Below are 22,273 nucleotides of genomic sequence, written 5' to 3' on the forward strand. Positions count from 1 at the left end.
ATTTTAACTTAATTCAAATACGTTAAAGCCTCTGAAGTTTCTGAATATATCAGGATCTATTGCCCCAAAATTATGCTTTTGAAATCCAGAACGCATTCAAATTAAAACTGATTATTAGAATCTCTTCAAACATGATAAATCATACGAAATGAAAGCCTAACCTGAATCTCATAAATTCTGAAAATCTCTTAAGCACCCGGCGTGTCGATACTACTTTGATTCAAAAGATCTTAACGCAATCAATAAACAAATGGACCTTCTGGGGAGTGTTTCTCTCCTTCTTTTACCCCATGAAAATACTGAATGAAATCGGTTCAACTTGGTTATAGTCGAGACATTTGTCATCCTGTGAGGAAGCTTCTCAACTTGAATAAGAACGATGGTCGGACTTTCAAACTATCCCCTGTGGCATCCTATGAAGAGATTGAAACTAGATTTTGTGAAATGTAGCAGGAAGCATCGGAACATCGGACCCACCCAAAATGCCCATTTTCACTAAAATCTTGAATATATACCGATCTTATACATAATCGTAATGGCCAGTTCAAGAAAACGATATATGGTCTGGTGATAACAATAATAATGGGATTATAGTATTACTTATATCCCTCGTAGTATGTACATCCGAGCATATACATCCGAACACCCTCTGGAATATCAATTAGTTGTCAAAGACTGTACATACATATGTACTATATGTGTTAGGCTGCTGCGGTGCGGTTGTGGGAGGGGCTTTGGTTTAGGCAAAAGTAAGTTTCTTGGTAGTACAACGCTTTCGGGAGTATAAAAACGGGGGATTTGCAGGGGGACGCAGGCTGCTGGCTACTGCTGCTGGCATTTTTGTACAATTTTTTTGATTGGGCGGTGGCGTGCTTTTTTCGGTGGTTTCAAAACTCACGAATCTCTGTAGTTGTTGTTGCTGTTGTTGTTGTTGCGGCCTCGTTGTCCTACTATTGTTGTGTGTTGGGTGGGGTGTATGGTGGATGGTGGTGGGGCAGTGCAGCAGATCATTTTTTTTTTCTTGTGAGGTTAGTGACCCTCTCTCTGCTGCATAAAGTCTACTTTTTCTACTGGTCAGAATCTTAACTCTATCTCTTACTGAGAGAGAGAGAGCGAGAGTGAGTTGAAACAACGAAACCGCAAGAGAGACAGAGATAGCGAAATGTGTGTGTGTGGGATTTTTGGGTGGGGTTGGTTCTGCTTCTGAACTTAAACAAAAAAAGCTAATCCTATGCTCAAAGCTCAGAGAGTGAGAGAGAGCGCGTGGGAGAGAGAGCCTGAGCTTGCTCTCCAGTAATCATTAATCAGTACAGTTGCCTTTACAGTTAAACAGTTGTAGTTCTGTTTCGATGTCGATTTCGATTTCTATGTCGATAACAATGTCGATATCGTTTTCTTTGCTTGTTTTGTTCCTTGCGGAATGCCTGGCGCGCATATGTTTTTTTAGGTGTTTTGTGTGAGTGTGTTTTGTGCGTTTCTGTCTGTCTGTCTGTCTGTCCGAGTGGGTGGGTTGCTTGGGGCTGGTTGGATGGTGAGTGGTTGAGTGGTTGTTGCATGGTTGCGTGGCCACGCTTCTAGGCCCCCATCATCAGCTGCTCGAAGGCATCCTCCACATTGCTCTCGTCCAGAAGATTGAGATTCGCTATGTGCGGCATGGTGGCACTGCGACTGAGCCCACCACCGCCGCCGCCGTAAGCAGCCACACCACCAGCATTGCCGCGACCCAGTCCCAGTCCAGCGGTGGACACGTTACCATTGGAGGTGCTGGTCAGCGAGCTGAGCGACTTGCGGGCCGCCGCCGACAGCTTCTCGCTGGTCTTTGTCCGATTGATGGCGGTCCTCCGACTGGCGGCAGACGAGCTGCTCGTGGAGGTGGTTGTCATTGTTGTGCGCAGCTCCTCTACCTGCCCACCCGTGGGCGACTTCTGTCCGGAGAAGTAGGCAGCCACTGTGCGCTGCTTTTCGCTGACCTGGGCCTTATCGATACCCGCCTCGTAGAGCTTCGGCACGGCCAGGGAGTGGCCGGACTTGCAGCGCCGGAGCTCCCCGGGTCCCGTGGCGAGTGGCTGGCTGTACTTGGGCTGGCCCTGACTCAGTCCCAGTCCGCCCTGTTGCTGCTGGCAGATCTGGTTCCAGGAGTCGCACTTGCTCAGGCGATTGATGCGGGATCCGGCTGAGCCCTGCTGCTGCTGCAGCTGTTGGACATCCTCGTCCTGGCTGCGGCGGCTCATGGAGCTGAAGGCACTCACATTGTTGAACACTATATTGTGGGGTATCTCGTCCTCGGGCGGCACCTGAGACATTGGCTGTGGCGTTGCCGGCGTCTCCACGATGCTGGGCTTCTGCTGCTGCTGCTGATGCACCACTGTGGTGGAGGTGATTACGGAGGTTGTAGTTGTGGTGCCGGCGCCGGCGCCACTCTGCTTATTCAGCTGCGGGCTCTGGTACGCATTGGGCACGTAATGGTGCCTCTGGGGCGGTCCAAATTTCTTCAGCAGCGGTGCATTCTCCTTCGGCAGCGACGACTTAACTATGTCTGGTGTATCCGCCGGTGCCGAGGACTTATACTCCTCGTGCTGCTCGTAGTAGGCCATCCGCTGGGCGGTCTCCCGCTGCTCCAGCACGTTGCCCAAACTCTTTCGCCTCAGTTCGTTGAGGCGCTGCAGCTCCTTCTGTTGCTGTTGCTGTTGCTGCTGCAGCTGCAGTTGTTGCTGTTGTGTCCGGACGGAGATCGAGGAGCTAAGCGACTGTTGGGACATCACACGGTTCTTCAGGGGCTGGTTATGGTTGGTTCCCTCATATCCGGTTATGTCCTCGCCCTGGATGGTGTGGCTGCGCGTGCTCAAGCGGGGCCGGCTGCTGCCGCTGTTGGGCGGCGCCTGTATCGGCTTATGGACTGGAAAAAGCTGCGGTTTCGTGCTGCGATCGACTGGCGGTGGTGCAGGTGTGGGTACGGATACGACTGTGGTCGGTACTGCGACTGGGACCGTGCTGTGCATTGGATTTGGTGTCCAGCTGGTGCTCCCCAATGACAGCGAGGAGCTGGCATTCGAGTGCTCCGAGGTGCGACGCATTCGCTGGCTGAGCGACATGGACATGGATGACTCCGGCTCGTGCTCGTGTTCATCCCCGGACTCGTCCAGCGGGTAGGTGACCACGTACGATGTGTGCGTCTCCCCCAGGTAGCCTCCGCCTCCGCCCCCCACATCGGATCGGGTCTGTGGCGGTGTGTAGGTGGGATTCGCTTGGTAATTGATCAGCTGAGGAGGAGCCACAGGTGCCACACTGGTAGGAGTGCCTGGCAGTGAGGCGGATACTGGCGCATACTGGGGCTTCCGCTGCGGCTCGAAGCTGCTTATCTGCGGGAAGAGAGGCTCCACCATTGGGGCCTGGTACTGGCGACCGTCCGGCGATAGACATATCCCCGGCTTCGGGGAACTGGGTGCCGTATGGGATTGTTGTTGTCCTCTGCTTCTAGGGAGTGCAACTGGCGCCGGAGCAGGTGCTCCTGGTGGTGCTCCATTGCCATTGCCACCCAGCTGCTTCATGGTGTACAGCAGCGACTTGGCCGCCCTCGAGTTGCGACCGAAAACCTCATCATCGCTTAGGTGGGCTGTTCTCCGTCCGGCCACGGTCACAGCTGTCTGGCTGCGCGGCTTGCGCATCACCTTCGTCTCGGCCCGATACTCCAGCATGTTAGTGTCCGAGTCCAGGTCGAGATCGTCATCCGTGTTGTCCGTGGTCAGGGCATTGGGTACGGTATGGAAGCTGGTTGGACTGTTGGCCGGACTGTTGTCTACATCCACGGGGCTCGTCACATAGTCAAATCTTCGACTCGCTGATCCCCCTGATCCTGCGCCTGCACCTGCCCCTGGCAGGTATGTGGGATTTGAGCTGGTCAGCACTAGGGGTGCTGCCAGGGGATTTGTCAGTGCCTCTGCCTGATCCACGGCACTGGGCAAACACGGTTGGCTGCGGTAGTTGTGTCGGTTTTGTGGGTTGCGGCTGCGCACTGGCGAAAAATCGGCGTACGTGAAGGATATGTTGGTGGGTGGCGGTGGCTGATACAGCTGCTGCCGAGATCCTCCATGTGAACCTCCCACTCCCACTCCCGCTCCCGCCACAGTTCCGGGCTCCATGGCATTGGGTAGCGAAGGCCGTTTCCTGAATTCGCTGAGTGCTGCTGGCGGACCTTTGGAACGCAGCGAGTTGTGACGCTGCAGGTAGCCATGGCCCCCGTTGGAGCTGCCCACAGGATAGGGCGACTGCTGCTGTTGCTGCTGCTCTAGGTTGTCCCTCAGCGAACGCTCCTCAAAGTGATGGGCCTTGCGACGGAAATCGCTGTTGTCCACCTTCGGCTTGGCCACCCAGGGCAGGCCGATGGGCGAGGTGGCCGTGGAGGCAGGCGACGGCGTGTTGCTGTACGGTGTCCGCGCCTGCAGGTGCTGCTGCTGTTGGGCTGGAAGCTTGCCCTGACCCGAGGGCTGCCATACAGAGCCTGGCTGTGGCTCCGACTTCTTGGCGATGGGCTTATAGATGCTAGGAGCCGCTGGCGGATCCTGATCGATGGGCCGGAACACGGACTGCGGTGCGTGTATAAAGTGATTCAAGGGCGGCTGCTGTTGTTGCTGTTGTTGCTGCTGCTGCTGTTGCTGCAGCTGTTGCTGCTGTTGCCTCTGGTGCTGCAGGCGCACCTCCATCTCCTGGCGACGCTGCCGCTCCAGCTGCTCTTGCTGCTGCCGCTGGCGGTCCAACTGCTGCTGTCGCTCCGCCTGCTGGCGTTCCAGCTGCTGCTCGTAGTACTCCCGCTCCAGGCGGACGCGCTGCTCGCGCTCGTATCTGGCCTCTTGCTCGAGGAGCAGCTGACGTTCGATCTCCTGCCGACGCTGACGCTCGGCCTGGGCCTGGGAATGGGCTTGGGCAGCGGCTGTCGCTTCCGCCTGTTGCTGTTGCTGTTGCTGTTCTCGTTGGAGATGTTCTAGCTGCAGCTGATCTCGTTGGATTTTTTCTCGTTGCATCTGGTCCCGTTGGATCTGTTCACGCTGAATGTGCTCTCGTTGTATTTGCTCTCGTTGGATGTGCTCTCGCTGAAGCTTCTCTCGTTGTTGCTGTTCTCGTTGGATCTTATCACGATGCTCTCGCTGCATTTGTTCTCTCTGCCGGTGCTCTCGCTGGTGCTGCTCTCGCTGGTACTGCTCTCGCTGCATCTGCTCTCGCAGCATTTGCTCGCGCTGAAGCTGCTGATGATGCTGGTGCTCCTGCTTGGCCCACCCTGGCACATGGCCGGGCACTGGCGGCGGCTTACCCTTGGTCACGGTTGCCGCCGCCCCCGTTTCAAAGGTGTGCTTGATGTTCCCGAACTTGTGCGTCCAGTTGGACACACTGCGCCCTCCGCCACCACCACCCCAGCCAAGGCCCGTCTGATGGCTCTGCTTGTTGATGAAGGCCAGGAACTTGTGATCGTTCTCCGTCTTGGGCTCGAAAGGTGGTACGGCATTTTGTACGCGCCGCTTAACGCTCACCTGAACAGCACGCTTCAGCCCCAGATGGGGACCATGGTCGTGCTCGTCTTCCAGGTCCGAGTCCGTGTCACAGTCGGCAATGTATTTAGCCTTTGCCTTGGGTATATCGATTGTGTTAGCCCGCTTCATCATATGCTTTTTCGCACCATTGAAGCGAGTAGAGGATGAGCCGGAGTTGGATCCATCCTGCTGTCCTCCCTTTTGGGCAGCCTCATAGCTGGCAAAGCTGACCGCATAATCCCCGGACAGAGGGCGTCTGTGGTTGCTGCTGCTGTTGTTGTTCGGTCTCAGCTGGGATCCCTGAGATTGGGAGGCTGGAATCTGCTGCACTGGCTGCTGCGGTGGCTGTGGCTTAGGCTGCTGCTGCTGTGGCTGCGGCACAAACTGATTGGGTCTGTAGAGCTGAACGGGCGGTATGATGGATCCCGAGCTGGCATTTTTCTCCAGTGTAAAGCCCTTGTTGTTCTCCAGCAGCAGCATGTCCTCCATATAGCGCCTGGCATCCGCCAGCTCCTCTCGGCTGACACCCACCGTGTGGCGGCTGTTGCGCTGCCGTCGCTTGGCGAACCGTGACTGCCGGCAGTCGGACCGGGGGTCCTCCATTCCCATCCCAAGCTCCAGTTCCATATCCTCCTGGGTGGGAGAGGCCTCTTCAGAGATGCCGCTGCTGTTGTTGTCCGCCGCCGCCAGTTTCTCCGGGGCATTGAGTCCACTCTGGAGGCGGGCAACGAGTCCGAGGAGAGCCTGACGCTGACCCCCGTCGACAGCTAGCTCCTTGCCCTGCTTCAGGGAGCTCTCCAGGCGGCTGAGGGCGTCCGTTACCTCCTCGAGGAGGCTGCGATGTGCCTCGCTGGCATCGCTGCCGCTCCGCTGTTGTAGGGTGTCCCTCAGTCCAGCGGCCAGCAGGCGCAGATCCTCGCCACTTTCCGTGCCCGAATCCTCCTTCGAGGGTACACTCAATCTGCTCACTCCCGAAACCGTTCCCGTTTCCGCTCCCGCTCCTGCTGCTGCTGTTGGGGCTGCCGCTGCTGCTGGCATTGTCTCTGGCTTGGCTTTGTCCCTGGCCCTAACCACTGTGCTAACCTGACCACTACTCTGTTTCCTACTGCTAATGCTACTACTGCTAGTGCTGCTGCCGGCTGCTCCTGCTTTTGCTCCTGATTTTGCTCCTGATTTAGTTGCTGGCAGGGCTGACTCACCCTGCTGCACCGTCTGGACACCGTCTGTTGTGGATGTCGAGGATGTTGTGGATGTTGTGGACTGCTCTGAGAGCTCTACTTTGGCCAACTTTTTGGTGACACTATCGCTGACTTTGCTCTCCTTAGAGGCTGCGTAGGCTACGGCTGCGGAGGCTACCTTCTTCTCTACCTTCTTCTCCTCCTTGGGCAGCTCCTTTTTGGTGGTCTCCTCTTCGTTGTTGTCGTCGTCGTCGCTGTAGTCCGTCACCTCCTCGATGATCTCCTCATACTCGCTGGCACTGCTCTCCTCCTCCGCCTCCTCCTTTGGCTTAGAGGCTGCGGCTGAGTTCTTTTTCTCTGCGGCGCACGATGATTCACAGTGGAGAGAAAGTGAGAAAGTTAGGAGATAAAAGGAGAGACAGAAAGAGACAGGATTTAAAAGGCGAGCAACGAGAACTCAAAGGAACGTAATGACGACATCAAGCAAGACAACAAAAGCTCGGGTCTTGGGTCTTGGGTCTCGGGATGTCGTGGAACTGGAACAGAAAACTCAGATGCTTCAGCCAGAAGTAGTTTAAGAACTGCGTTTATGCATATCATTGATAAATTGTTCCTTTGAATAATATGGGGATATACTCGTACACATGGTTCAATAAATCTCGGACATATAGTATATCCGCAATATACATATATCCGTGGCGGTTTCCGTTTCGGGGCATCTAAGCTTTTGTGAAATGTCTCGAGCAAAATGAACAACATACAAATAGGTGTATATAGTTATAAATGTAGAGATATCAGAGATATAAAATGTGTGAATCGAAGGATCAATTCCAGTTCTTTGTGGGTGTTCGAAGTGGGACAGCGGAAGGGGTTCTTGACAGACGTTCGCACTGAGTGAAACGGTAACGAAATAAAAAACAAAACAACGATAACAATGGAAAATAAAGATAACGATGACGAGACGAGACGACGAGTGCACGACTTTCTTTACACAATTGAGAGAGATAAATGTTCTGCGTTGGGGAAATAATCTTGGAACATGACTTGAAACAGAGCAAAATAGGTGTTGAGGTTGTGTGTTATACCTTTTCTTTGGGAGGGGGCCTAAGAGCGCTAATCGATTAATCGATTAAGGCTCTTCTTCTACTTTTAGTTTCGATTAACAGCTTAGATTTCTTTAGCCTAGAGCCTAGAGTTGCTGTGTGCGCTTTATCCTACAAGATACAGATACAGAACACAATATATAGACACTTTGCATCCGATTATCGATGGTGGCATCTCCTTATCGGTTTTCGGTTATCGGTTATCGCTGGATATCACTGGAGAGTGTAGTAGAGTGCTTTTTGTTGTTTGTGGAGCGGAGTGCAGAGAGAGCAGCTTCCTATAAGAGCTGCTGGTTCTGGTGCTGTTGCTGTTGCTGGGGTTTTTCTTGGGGTGTTTTGCTTAGAAGATAAATATAGAAATGGAGACTCACCTTCGCGTTCCGCCATAAGTTCGCGTAGACGTGCACGGATCTTGCGACGCTCCTCGTAGGTGGAGGCCTGTTCCAGCTTCAAAAAATGGATGCGAAAAGAGGTTTGATTTGCGAGAGGTTCAGTCAGGGGCTGGTCAGGGGCTGGTCAGGGACGGGCTACACCTACCAATTGCTTTAGGATCTGCTCGTCCTGTATCTCCTCGATGTCACAAGTTGTGCGTGTAACTGGTGCTGAGGAGGCGCTGCTGCTGACCTTGCCAGTTCCCGATTTGCTGTAGGTATTGGTTATGCGTGTGGTTTTCACCTAAAAGAGATAGATATGAGTGTGGATTAGCACAGGTTTTTTTTGTTTATCAACCGGAAAATTTTGTTTCATGTTTCCCCCCACCACCACCCCCCAATTCCATCTCTCTCTCACTCTCTGTCTACGGGTGGGTGGTGCCATGCCGTGCCAGCTGTTCAGTCTGGCTAAATAAAGCACGATGAGCACATTTGAAAGCCAACAATTATTCTGTTGCCAAGAAACTGGGAAAGGGAGCCATCACTCGACCGACAATCGGTTCGACATTCGACGATCGATGGCCATGATAAGGCAGAAAGAAGCACTTTTTTGGGGCTGTCCTTAGCCATGATTCTTTTGCAGCGACTCTCTCTCTCCCTCTCCATCCCCCTCTGCAATTGCTTCCGACTGCAGTTGACTAATTGAACTAAACAACAGGGGGCATACCTCTCGTATGCGTAATGTGTGCTCTGGGGGTTCTATCTAATATATATAACGTATGCAACACGTTGCCCCACAGGCTCCAAGGCGATTGTCACTCGATTGTTTACTGTTCTCTGTTTGTTTGTTAACGAATGAAAGACGAATCGACTGAAATCTTTATGGAAGTTTCGAGAGTTGACTTTCAATTTTTTTGTTCGATTGTTAATCAGTTATGGGAATATGCCTTAAATAACCGAATCGATTTATACTTTACTGAACAATTGATATGTACATTGTATAAGCATGCATATTCTATCGACTTTAGATGCTTATGGGATGTTTCGATGGAATGCCACAAAACAAAAATGGCAGAGTATGGGGATAATGGGGAATTTCGAACAGGCAACAGAATGGAAAAGAAATCTACTCAGAGATCGCACTGCCATTGTAAAAGACAAACCCCTCAAGCCCTGTAACCCAATGGACCCCCAACGGTTGCTTCACTTAGAATTACCAGCTCGTGCATTGGTATACTCAAATAGAGTTCATTGACAGACATCAAGAACAAAGCCACGTTATCAACAAGAAATGATGGCATAGGTTTAATTGCCACAAATCACACACAAGAATATTCGGACAAATATTTCAACCGAATATTGCACGCCCAAGGATCAGGCGGTTAAAACGTTTATAGACCTCTGAGATACATATAAACGATATACGAGTATATGTATAGTACTGTATAGAGTGCAATTAAGTATACGACGTGTGGTATGTGTACTGCAGTTGCCTTTTGATGGGGGAATGCCGCAAATATGTATATCTACTCGTATATTTTTCCCTGTTCTCCTTCTGCTTCTACCTCTCGGTCGCTCTCTCTTTCTCTCTCTCTCTCTCTCTCTCTCTCTCTCTCTCTCTCTCTCTCTCTCTCTCTCTCTCTCTCTCTCTCTCTCTCTCTCTCTCTCTCTCTCTCTCTCTCTCTCTCTGTCTTTATCTATCTCTTTTGGTAGATTGTTTATATCAAAATTTGACCAAATTTGGTCAGCCAACAAATGGGGGGAAATTTTTCAAAAACCGACTTCGAACATGTTCGAAAATTCGGCCGCAGCTTCCTGCCTCTCTGTCTCTCTACCACTCTGTTCTTCTGCTCGGTTTTTCTTCCCACACGCGTTGCTATTTTTAATTATAAATTATTTAAGCACAAACACACACATGGGAACAGTTAGAGAGTATATTTTTCTCTGTCTCTCTTGTTTTTTGTTGTTGTTTTGGATTTTCTGACCGAAAAAAACTTTATATAATATTTTAGCGTGCCCCCACTCCTTATAAACAAATTAGAGCCAAACAAAATAAACCAAGAACAACAGTCTTAACAAAAAATTAATTGCCAAACATTTTTACAATATTTTTCTATTTTCATATACCTAAATTTTGTTTGCCCTATATTTTGTTCTTCTCTTTTTGTTTTGTTTTGTTGTTTTATGTTCGTTTTTGTCAAAATGTGGGCCACAAAAAATTCAATAGTAAAAATGTCAATTCATTTGATTTAATTTGCATTCCATTTGGATGCTCTATCGAGATGATGATTCGAGTATTTCCTCAACCCACCCGCTCCCGTTGTCGTTTCTGTGAATCGGGACGCTTGGAAGGGCCTTAAAGGCCCTTGCCAAAGTATTTGGCGCAATTCCGACAAAGCGTGACTGTGTGTGAAAGGGGACGTTTGATATGGTAAAGATGGGGTAATGGTAATGCACCGATCAAGAGCGAAATGCAACCATGCGTGAAAATCAAAAATGGTAATTGCATGAAAAACAACAACAAAACACAACAAAGAGGAAAGCAATTAAAAAAAAACTGTTTGGATCAACAGGAGATCGTTGGTGAAACGAAGGGCGGGGAAAAGGTATGGGAGGGGAGGGTAGGGGAGTGGGTAGGAGAGTGCAGCTAACCAAAGCGAACATTGCATTTGGACTTAACAGTGGCTGCTGCAGTTGCAGTCAATGGCCATTGACTCAATCAATTGCTCAACATTTTGACACCATACACATCCACGAGGAGAAAAGCATTGGAAAAGAAGGAGAGAAGGTAAAGAGAGGGAAATATGGAGAGGTAGAGATAAATGTATGATTTATGGACTCCAATTAGTACAGTCCCCCCGACCAGCAATGACCTCCCTCCCCGACCGCCCAAAGACCTTCTAAAACAACCAGCCAAAATCCACCCAATTTTCCATGGGAAAGAATGGTTTTTCATTCTCTGCTAGTTTCCACATTCAGACTTTCTTTCTTTTTCTTGTTTTTTTTTATTCATTTTTTTTGTTACTTTTATCTCATTCTTTTGTATTTTTAGCCTCTGGCAAAATGAGAATTATTTGACATGCAAAATGCGAAGCAAAGACAAAGGCACACGCACAGACGCAGAAACACACTCTCCAACAACAACAACAACAACAAAAACAACAACGATTATGAAACGTCAGAAGAAAGGGAAGAAGAGGGAGACAAAGACGAAGAAGAACAGGCAAAGGCAGAAGAACCAGAAAGAAAGTCCAACTCTGGAAAACGAAGCATTAAGTACCCTTCTTTTGTCTTGCAATTGGTAACAAAAATCTTATAAAAATCGATTAAACTGTCCCAAGGTAGCCGATAACTATATAGTGGGAGCGCTTTTTGCATTTTTTAAGCAGTCCCAAAAACAACCGAAATTATCAGCCCTTGGAGAGTGTATTTTGTTTTTGCATTCTCGGGCCTAAATTTTGGTGTGAACAGTTTTTTTTGTTGTCAGTTTGATAGTTTAAAAAGGTTGATATATAAATGTTATAGGTAAATGTAATATATAGGTAAATGTTTCCGTCAGTTGATCAATATAATAGTCATCTTGACATATAAATAAGGTCTGCAAATATAGAACTAAAGTTTTCTAAGCAAATTACTTCTGATCTACAGCCTGGACAAAGGAAGGATCAATAATATACATACATATGTACATGCATATGTGCAAATATTCTCATACGCATTGCCAAAATTAGCATACCTCGCTATTTCAAGGGTAGAATGAGTGGCACAATGGCAAGATCAGGGGGAATAGGGGTAACGGAAACCGGCTTTCCAGCTTTGAGGAACACTTGCCAGTGCCAGTCAGCCAGCCAGAAATCTGGTGGGGTACGCTACTGAGAAAGAGAGAGAGAGAGAAAGGGAGACAGTATTTGAGGAGGATTTGCCGCTTGCCGCCTCAGAATGTTACGCTCAACTAAGTACAGGGGCAACCACCACCACAAAAACACACCTGGGGGAAGCAGAACGGTCAACAGAAATGGAATTCCCGCCTGGGTTCCCACTTCGATCCATTGTGGTGGATGGATGGATGGATGGTGATCTATGTATGTATAGACTGAATGCCGCTACAATGGAACCTTATCAAAGAGCTTGCTTCCATGGGTAAACAGTTCATGCATGAATTATAAAAGGGTTCCCAGTACGTGTTTCCGTACAAATTCCATATACGAGAATAGTCGTATCTGCTCTGCTCTGCATTTGTAATCATTTGTAAGAGGGAGGGCAGGTAATGCCACTAGAACTGGTTCACGTGTTAACGACTCCACGACGACTCCACTGAGTGGGGAAACTGAAAAACTACGCATGCTGATTATTTGGAAACTTTAATGGACAGAAGAAGCACATACTCGAATGTATGTATGTAAGTAGCTCTACTCGGTAGTTGGTCAGTAAGTGAATGTTTGAACCAGTTTAAATGTGAAATTTTTTAATGGGAAAGAACTCAAATAAAACATTTTGGGACTAACTCCAATGATGCTTGCTGCATAGAGGAGGAACAGTTCTTGTAGTAATTATATCATTCCCCATTTTGTAAGAAATAGTGTGAGCTTTTCTTGTAAGAGGAATTCCAAGAAAAGAGATATTCCTTTTCCCTTGAATGCCAAAAACATTTCTGAAAAATGTTCGAGGCAAAATGGGGACCAAACTATTCTTTTGAGTAATGGAAATTGGATGCACAGTGTTGTAAGTGTAACAAGAAATAAAGACAATCTTTAGAGAGGACTCAAATGTTTGGATATATGACAGCTCTGGACTCTTTGCTGATCCTCTCTCCGGTTCATCTTTTTAACGATCTTTTTAGCTTATGAAACAAATCATTCCCTGTCGCACACTATTCCAAGCGGTAGACTTTATCTGCAGGCCTGTACACATACATACATATGTATTTAGCTACATATATCTGTTTTTATGTATCTGACAAAGTCCCAGAGCATTAGGCATCGAATAGGGGGAAATATCTGCTGTGTGATCTGTGGGAAATTGGTATTTGGTTCACACACAAGTGGAAGAAAAACGGGAACATCACATGCCACAGAGTCGGCAGCGGCGTTGCAATGTGCGTTTGCTGCCCCATGCACCATGCACCACCAGCTAGCTTCCTCTTCCCTGGCCACCATGTGCGTCTCTGTCAGCAAGTTGGCCAAAAAAAAAAAAACAGAAAATGCTCCTCCAACCATAGACCGTAAAAATACTGCCTGCCCCGTCGTTGGAGCTATTTTTGTCGAAATTTTCCGTACATTTGACGCTCTCATTCATGCATCCCTCCTCCTCCCTTCTATCACTCTTTCTTTTTCTCAGCTCTGTTTTTAAAAAGTATTTATTTATTTGTTGTTCTCTGCTGTGTGTATACTCACACACATCTACATATACATATGTACGTATGTATGTTTATATATAGTATATAGACATAAAGAAATATATACATACATATGTATATCGGTTTATATATAGCCCCCGATGGTGTCGTCGTCGCCGCTGCTGTGCCTCCTCCTTTCGTTCAGGTGCATTTTGAGGTGTCGTGACAGAAATTCCTCTTTTCGCTGCTGCGACGGACGGACGGACTGACAGACGGACGGGCAGCAAATTATGCGCACTAAAAATAATTGACTCAAACAGCTGCTCTACGTCTCTCCTCCTTCGCCTTCTCTCTCTCGCTCTCATTATTTCCTTCTTTTCTCTACCAATCTATCATATGCCTCTGTCTCTGTCCAGAGTATGTTGGGAGACAGGGTGAGGGGGCCATCCTGAGCTGCTCCCACAATAGTTGCCATTGCGTATCGGTATAATTGAGAGAGTACCCAAATAGGCCACTGCCTGAGAGCAGGAAATGCATGCCTTTCCTCCCCTTCTAACTGTTCCCAAACGGTAAGTTCCGTTTTAACAATTACGCCAAATCTTAGATCAGGGGAATGCCTCACCTTCTTGGGAAATACACCTTGCCTTGCCTTGCCGCGCTCTCTCAATCAGAACTTACGCTGTGCTTTTTTTTTGCTTCTTGCTTGCGGTTCTTTTGCTACCGCTACCGCTCCCGCTCTAACTGCTGCTGGTGGCTGCTGATGCTGCTGGCTGCTTCTCCTTGCGGTTCTATGGCCCCGCTGCTGATGATGCTGATTCTGCTGATGCGATGCTGCTGTTAGACCAAATATGGATTCGACCGACACTCGCGCGCTCGCTCTCCCGCCACAGGGAAATAACAATATTTAACAAAACTGCACAAGAAAAAAATAAAGAGCGAGGAAGCCAGAAACTTGTCTTCTTTTGTTATTCTACTGCTTCTTTTTCTTTTCTACTTTTCAACTTTTTGTTTTATGTTTTTTTTTATTTATTCTAAACTTTGTTGTTTGCGAGAAATTCTTTCTTTCTTTCTTGGCACTTTTTGCTTTCTTTCTTTCTTCTTCGCCTGCCTGCCTGCTGCTGCCTGCTTTCTCTGCTTTTCGTCGGATCAAGTAGTTCTTCGCACAAGTGATCGATGCCGCCTCTGAGTGTGTACTGACGCCGTCTCTGTCGCTGTCGATTCGGATTCGGAGAGATGCCGCTGCCACTGCCACTGCCACTGCTGCCACTGCCGATGGCGATGCTTGCTGCTCTGACCAGCCAGGCGGTGCCCCTCACATCACGCATACGGCGGCGCACACGGCACACACAACCGCAGGCACCAGCAGCGGCAACAACAACAGCGACAGCAAGAGAGAGAGAGAGAGAGGGCAGTGAAGAGAGTGCACAGAAAGCGACAGAGAGAGAGAGAGGCAGAGAGAAAGAGAGACAGAGTGCCAGTGCCAGTGCGAGTGCGATCACTCACTCGGTAAACCGTTAGTCAGGCACGTGCTTGGCTCTGGGACTCTGTTGAGGTTAGGTTTGGAGTTTTGCACGATCACATCCCATACGGTGGACAGGAGAAGACAGAGGAGTCAAAGAATTAGGAAACGACCGACATTTTATATACCCTTGCAATTCAACCATATTTTATTTGCCATGTATTTATTATAGCCACTAAGATTATTTGGAAGATCCCTGTATGTTCAGCCATATGATATGGTCATTTGATGTTTATATTAATAAATGTATTAACAAGCAAAGTTCATGTAACGAAAGACCTGTTCTCACAAAGACCTGTTTTTCTTGCGAATGATAATCCAATCCTTTCGGTTCAAATTGAGAATATTCTTGTTTACTAGTGTACTGTATGTACATATGTATGTACACATGTCTGTATATTTCTTGTAGGTCTGGTCAAAATTATAATACCTTTTTGCAAGCGTATGAAAAGAGAGACGCATTCAGTGAACCGTTAATCGAACACGTGCCTGAGCCACATTTGAGGTTAGTTTGGGGATTTTCTATAGTTGATGCAGTGGAGATGCGGAGAGGGGCGGAAGGGGCTGATGGAGAGATACTCATGCCACGAAGTGGAAAAACCAACACTTGTTCCACTCTCTAACTCATTCAAGCGATTAATTGGTCACTCGCCTATAAGCTACTGAGAAAATTGCATGGTTTAGTTAGGGATTTCCTAAAAAGAAAGTACATTTTGACACCTGTAAATTTTCTTAGGATAGACTTCTTAAAGAGAAGGGATTGAATGGAGGTCTACTCGTTCCTTTCCAGACGATAATATTTGCATAAGGATAACTCACCCCCAGACGATAATATTTGCATAAGGATAACTCACCCCCAGACGATAATATTTGCATAAGGATAACTCACCCCTTGGCTATTCAGACGCTGACCCGTAGCCGTTGGTGGAAGCATGCTCTCCACGCCCTGCATTATCACACTGGCCCCAAGGAATTTGTTGAGCAGAGCACGTGCCTCACGATCTTCGTTTGTGTCGCCAGGCTCCTCCACTGTGTATTTAAATGGGATGGTAAGGGATGATGGTTTAGCTGCTAGGAATAAGGGAATTTCAGTTTGGTTAGGTCTCACCATTATCGGCATTGCGCATGCGCTCCAGGACATCGTCCACACTGGTCACCTGCCGCTGATCCGCGCTGCTGTTGAGGAAGGAGCGCGTGTTGCTGGACCGGGTGGTGGTTAAGCTGCTGGTAGTTGAGCCCTGGCGCATCTGTGGTGCCTCGATGACGCTGCACACCTCATTGGATTCGCTGTCCTCGGTCTCCTCCTCATCTGCATCCGCATGCTCGGTGCGGCTGCTCATCATCGACTGAGAGGTGCTAGAGTGCGTTGACGAGGAGGACTCTTTCCGTATGAACTTCTCGCTGAGCTCCTTCACCGAACCACGGCGCACATATCTGCCATCTGGCTCTGGCTGCAGTTCGGACTCGACTTTCTTGAACTCTCTCACAAGCTTGGTATTCAACTCCGGCTGGTAGTCATCGTCCAGCAGCAGCTGTTTCTGAATGGAAGCCAGCTCATCCGCATTGCTCGAGTAGATCAGCTCCTTGCGCTCGTGACGGGGCGGGGACTTGTTGTCCGAGTAGAACTGCTCCTCGATCACAAAGCCTGTGACTTCTGGGAAACGGTAAAGGAATTGGTATTCAAATTAGTATTTGTATCTAAGGAATATGTGGCTTATGTTTATCCTGTCACCTTGCTTGGTCTCACACGGTGCTGGCTGACTTTTCTTCTTGAGCGCTCTTATCCCAAAGAGGGGCAGTCCATTCTCGTCCGTGGGTCCCACTCCGTAGCTTGATGTAATGGAGTCCTCCTCGCGCTGCTTGGGCTTGGCTGCCCTGGTGCTAGAGCTGGCGGTGGAGCTGGAGCTAGTGCTGGTGCTCTGAAGGGTTCGGGTCATCTTTCCGGTGGAGCTGGTGCTAGTGGTGCTCGTGGCAGATCCCTTTCGCGGACTGGATCCACCATTCGAGACGGGCCCGTGACCTTTGAGCACCTTAGTGCGATCTGCCCAGATGGGTCCCTGGTGTGCTGGTTTGCTGGGTGTACCAGCACGTGGACCAGCCCCGTTGTTCGAAGTCCGAGTGGTGGTTGTGGCAATGCTCACAGACGACTGCTTGCCGGGGGGACTGCTGCGACGGCGTTGGGCCGGACTGGCGCTCCTCTCTCGTGGCTTCACCGGCGGCTTGCCCTGAGGCGTTGCTCCACCTGTGCCTGTGGTGCTGTCCACCTCCTGCTCTCCTCGCTGTCTTCTGGTGCTGGAACTGCTGCTCGTGGTGCTGGTGGTGCGCACTCCCTTGAAGCTGCTGCTGATGGTCTTAGCCTCTGGACTGCGACTACGATCGCGTGGGGGGATCGCCTCCTGCTGGGGCTGCTTCTTCGGCTGCTGCGATGCCAGTGGGGCTGCAGCATTGGGAGAGGTCTTCACCGTCGTTGTAGTGGTAGTGGTTGTCGTGGTAATCCCCGCATTGATCATGTTCTTTCTGATGAGCCGCATCTGGGCGCGTATCCGGCGACGCATCTCGTAGCTGCTCACTGTCTCCAGGAGCTGTTCGAGTACCTGCAGATCGAAGATCTCCTCAATCTCCAGATCGATCTTCAACTTGATCTTATCCTCCTTTTTGGGCACATCAAACTTCACCGAGGTATTCGGATTGCGTGGCTCCAGGCCCGAGTCATCCTCCACTGAGGACTTGCGCGAATAGTTGTTCTTATTGATCTCCAGGGAGTCACGTCTTATGTGCTCCAGCGAGCTCTTGGTGTGATCCATGTACGAGGGACGACGCCCGCCAGGCTGTGGCTCTGTTGTGCTTGTTGGGGCTGCCTGCTGTGGTGGTGTCTTCTCGAACACATTCCTGCGTGTGGCTACCGTGCGTCCTACCCCGCTGCCATTTGGGATTGCTGGAAGGGATTCAACGTGTACATGGGGTTCGGGATCAGCTGTTGTGGCTGTACCTATGGTTTTGCTTGGGTGGTTAGTCGGGCTTGGACTTGGGCTTGGGCTTGAAGTGGGCATTGGACTTTTTTGCTTGGTGGTGCTGCTGGGGCTGTGCCTTTGACTTTTGCTGTGGTTGTGCTGGTGCTGGTGGTGGTGCTCAGTGGTTGTTTTAACTACGCTGGCGGCGGTCGAGTTCAAGTTGGATTTGGTGGTGCCAGTGGTGCGTCTACTGGGTGAGCGAGACGGCGACGATGATGGGGAGGGCGACGAGCGTGAGGGGGATGCAGAAGGCGAACGGGAACGGGAACGGGTACGCGACTGAGGCTTGCGGCTGTTGCTGTGGATCGGTGGTGGTGGTCCCACCACCTCCACGTCCACATCAACATCGCTGATTACCCACTGCTTCTGGCTGACATGCTCCATGGTACGCTTGGAGCCACCCCCAGTTGTTGTGGGCTTCGTTGGAGAGCCTCCAGATGTTGTGGGTTTCGATGGGGTGGCTCCCCTGGGGGTGCTGCTCGGCTGCTGGGGTGACTTGGGCTTGCCCGTGATGGTGCTACCAGTTGTGGTCTGATTCCTGTACGATCGACGCTCTTCGGTAATCAGGCTGGTGCTGGTGCTGCTGGGAGTCGATCGCAGCTTGGTACCATTCTGCTTGGACACGATGGATGGCTTACGGAGGGCCTCTGTGGCACGTGGCTGTCCAAAGACCGATGGTCGGTTGAGGATGTCCTTTTGCCGCTTCAGCTCAATGGCTGTGGTGTGACTCTTGGTCATGGGCAGAGGTTCCTCCTCTTCCGACTCCACCTGGGGCTGCTTGGGATATTCTTCTTCCTCTCGATCCGACTGCAGTTCCGGTTCCGATTCCTGCTCCAAGTCCGTATCTTGCCGCGAGATGTGTCTTTCGATGCTGGCCACCAGGCGTGGCGATTTTTGTGGCGCTGTCGGGGCCAGCTTCTCGGCGGTGTCAATGAACTTGTGCACCTTCTGAGAGACGCTCAGGGTGCAGTCATCCTGTCGCAGCTCCTCATCGATCTCCTCGAAGCTGGGGCGCGGGCGCTCCAACTCCCGACTGGGGGTAGGCGTGAGCGGCTGCCTGGTGATATTCTCGGCGGTGCGCAAGAACTTGTCCACCTTCTGATTGATGCTCAGCAGGCACTCATCGTTCTCGGGTATCTTGGCATTCTCGTCGAACTCCCGGCTAAAGGGGACAGAGCTGCGTGGCTGCTTCACCTGTTCGGCGGAGTGGGTGAAGCGAGAAACCTTCTCGTGGACGCTAAGCAGGCACTCGTCGGTGTCCTGCGGCTGTACAGGCTCCACGGGATGGGACTGGTCGGTACTGGTGCCGGGGCTGCTGGTTGTGGGATAGTCCAGGCTCTGGGGCGCCTCTACCATGGGATTGTCGAGTATGTCATCGTCCAGGCCATTGGAGTTGCGCAGCTCCGAGATCTGACAGCCAACATAGGCATTGGCCGCCTCCTCGAAGATGGGTATGTTGGTAACCTGCGGCTTCTTGCGCGGCTCATCGTCCGGCTCCTGGACCACATCGGGATAACGCGGCTTGCCCGTGTCCTTGTCCATCGCGGCGTTCACCGGCGTGGGTACGATGCGATCCGGCGACGGTTCCCTAGAGCTCTTTGCCTGCTGGATGTCGATGATCATGTCTTCGCTATTGACCAGCAGCTGTTCGCTCAGATTGATGGTCTTGGTGGTGAAGCACTTGCTGGGTCGGCTGCCACGTTCCACGGGCCTCAGGCTGCTCATCTCGGGCTGCTGCTTGGATGGGTTCTTCGCGATGGGGTTCTTCTGCCCGTTGACCACCTTGATGATGTTCTCACTAGTGGAGCGCATCACCTTGTCGGCCTTATCGCGTCGCGTCACCCGTGGCACGGGTGCCGAATCCTTGCGCTCGGTCACCGGCAACTTCCTTGCGGCGGCAGGGCTCAAGGCGGCTATCAGCTGGGGCCTACGCTCGGTCCGGGGCGACTTCGGGGCCGTGTGATCAATGATGATCTCCGTGTGCACGGAAATGTTACTCGACCGACGACGCTCTCCCCGCGTTGGACTCACATCTGGGGAGGTGGTGGTGTCCCCATCCACATGATCCACTTTTATTGGTGTCTTGTTCTGGCTCTGAGGTTGGGACTGGGGCTGCTGCTTACGTGGCGAAGAGCGCAGGCGATCCTTGATTGATGGTGATGTGCTGGCACTGGGACTGGGACTGGCATCGCTGGGCTTTCGTCCTGTTTTCGTCGTAGTGGTAGTGGTGGTGTTGGTGCGTGTCTCCTCCACCACACTGTCACGCTTGGCCGGAGCTGACTCCGGCTTTCGACCCGTCAGGGACTCCTTTCTGGGACTCTTCGGGGCGGTAGCCTTTGGGTGTGGGTTGGGTGCCTGCTTGGAGGAGGAGGTGCGTGAATGGCGACGTTCGGTTTCGGTTTTTGTGTTCGTAGTTACACTTGGCCGTTTCTTGGGTAGCTCCTCTTGGGGTTCCACTTTCTTGAGGGGAGACTTCTTGGTGGTGCAGCCTCCTTCTGGTAGTGACTTTTTGATGGTCTTACTCTGGCAATCAATGGTCTTCTCGGTGATGAAGCTCGTCGTCTCTGGTTCTGGCTCGAAAATGGGAATCGAAGATGGCGAAGGAGAAGGCGATGGAGATTTGGAGGCGGATTTCAGGGTAGTCTTGGGCAAAGGCGAGGGTGATTTTGAGGGTCGCTTGGTAATAAAAATCGTCGTCTCCTCATTCACATTGATGGCCTCGGCGTCCCCTTTGGGATTCCTGGGCAGATCCTCCTCCTCCTTTGAGGGCTCCTCCACATCCACAAAGAGCTCACTGAGCTCTTGCTGCGGCTGGGCCTCCTCTACCTTGATTTTCGGCTGGGTGTGCACCACAAAGGTCTCGGTGACACGACGCGATGGCTGATCATTATCATCATCATCGTCATCGAGGCAGTCTTCGATCTTTACCTCAATGGTCTCCGTCTTTGTTGTGGTCGTTTGCCTTATCTTCTGCTCATCCTCCTCTTCCTGATTCTGATCTGCATCATCATCATCATCATCATCACCGTCATCATCGTTGGGTCGCGTTATGTAGCTTCCCTGGGTATCCCCATCCTCCTCCATGCCCAGGATCTTGCGACAACGATCCTCGAAAGTCTCGCGACGGCTCAAACCCTTTTTGCGATAAGTAGGTGCCGCTCCCTCCTCCACTGGCTCGGGCTCGGAGTCGCCTCCTTTGGAGAATAAACCACCATCTGGACTTTCTATGGCTTCTTCGGGTTGGGTTTGCGGTAGCTGTTGCGGTTGGGTTTCCTTTTCGTTTTGGGGCTGGCTCTGGCGTTCGTTCGTTAGAAATTCATCGTTAAGATTCTTCTTCGTTGTTCGTGTCTGAGTGGTAGTGATCGTGCTGCGGAAGAGATCCTCCTCTCGTTTCTGCTGAATTGATGGATTGGTTGGGGTTAGAGACCTGGGACTCGGGCTCTCCTTTTCGGGACTCTGTCGGGGTGATCCCCTGGAGAAAGCTGGTTCCTTCCCTGGACTCTGGGCCCTCTGAGGACTTGTTGGCAGTCCCGGCTCTGAGGCAGTCTGAGCCTTTGGCAGACTCTGCCATTCGGGTGCTGTTTTCTGGGAGGGGCTGCTGTCTTTGGGCAACTGGAAAGATCTTCTAGGCAATCCAGGCTCTTTCTCTGGACTCTGAGCCCTCTCCAGCTCCGCTTTCTTAGGGCTTTTGGGACGCCCCATGGTAGTGGGAGTCGGATACTTGCTGGGCAGCTGCTTCTCGGGACTGCCCTGCCGTGGCGCCGTTGTCGCCGCCGCTGGTTTCTGCGGGCTCTCCTTGGCCGGCAGCTGTTTCTCGGCGCTTGGACGACGAGTTCCTGACAGCGGGTGCTGCGGATGTTTTTCGGGGCTCTGTCGTGGAGAAACCCGCGGTTTCTCGGGACTCTGAGCCCTGGATCTGGGAAATCTCGGCTCGGGGCTGCTTTGGTTGGGCTTGGGCTTGGGCTGTGACTGAATCAAGGTCTCATCGATAAGGATCTGCTCCTCAATGAGCAGGACATCCTCCTCTGGCTGGGAGATACGTCTGCCCTCGAACGTGGTTTCCCTGAAGACCGGTCGGCGTTCGACGCTCGGCGACTTCGAACTGCCCCTGGAACTGGCAAGGGGTTTGGGTTCGTGTTCGGGCTCATTCTGATCATCGTCGTAGTTTCGATTGTGGTTCGGCTGGTTTCGCATCTTGGGTGGCGCTTTCTGCTTGGTGGCTGCGGGGAGTAGA

The 22,273-nt window shown here is 50.9% G+C and overlaps 1 protein-coding gene across 3 annotated transcripts in view; it reads right to left on the minus strand.

Annotated features, from left to right (window-relative positions):
- LOC6596893 (serine/arginine repetitive matrix protein 2) overlaps positions 1-22,273 on the minus strand; it is a 45,046-nt gene that overhangs the window by 4,922 nt on the left and 17,851 nt on the right. Inside the window, exons 6-12 of one of the 3 annotated variants that reach the window (XM_026989734.1) lie at positions 16,761-22,259; positions 16,137-16,682; positions 15,918-16,057; positions 8,341-8,478; positions 8,175-8,250; positions 4,110-7,057; positions 1,581-4,073 (exon numbers count right to left, since the gene is read on the minus strand). In XM_026989734.1, coding sequence (XP_026845535.1) covers positions 1,581-4,073; positions 4,110-7,057; positions 8,175-8,250; positions 8,341-8,478; positions 15,918-16,057; positions 16,137-16,682; positions 16,761-22,259 — 11,840 coding nt within the window. Of the gene's footprint in view, positions 1-1,580; positions 4,074-4,109; positions 7,058-7,786; positions 7,915-8,174; positions 8,251-8,340; positions 8,479-15,917; positions 16,058-16,136; positions 16,683-16,760; positions 22,260-22,273 lie in introns of those variants that run through there. The other 2 variants (XM_026989733.1, XM_026989732.1) reach the window with 2 other exon arrangements.

This window comes from Drosophila persimilis, unplaced genomic scaffold (assembly GCF_003286085.1).
Source record: "Drosophila persimilis strain 14011-0111.01,24,50 unplaced genomic scaffold, DperRS2 tig00000431-arrow-pilon, whole genome shotgun sequence".
Taxonomy (NCBI): domain Eukaryota; kingdom Metazoa; phylum Arthropoda; class Insecta; order Diptera; family Drosophilidae; genus Drosophila; species Drosophila persimilis.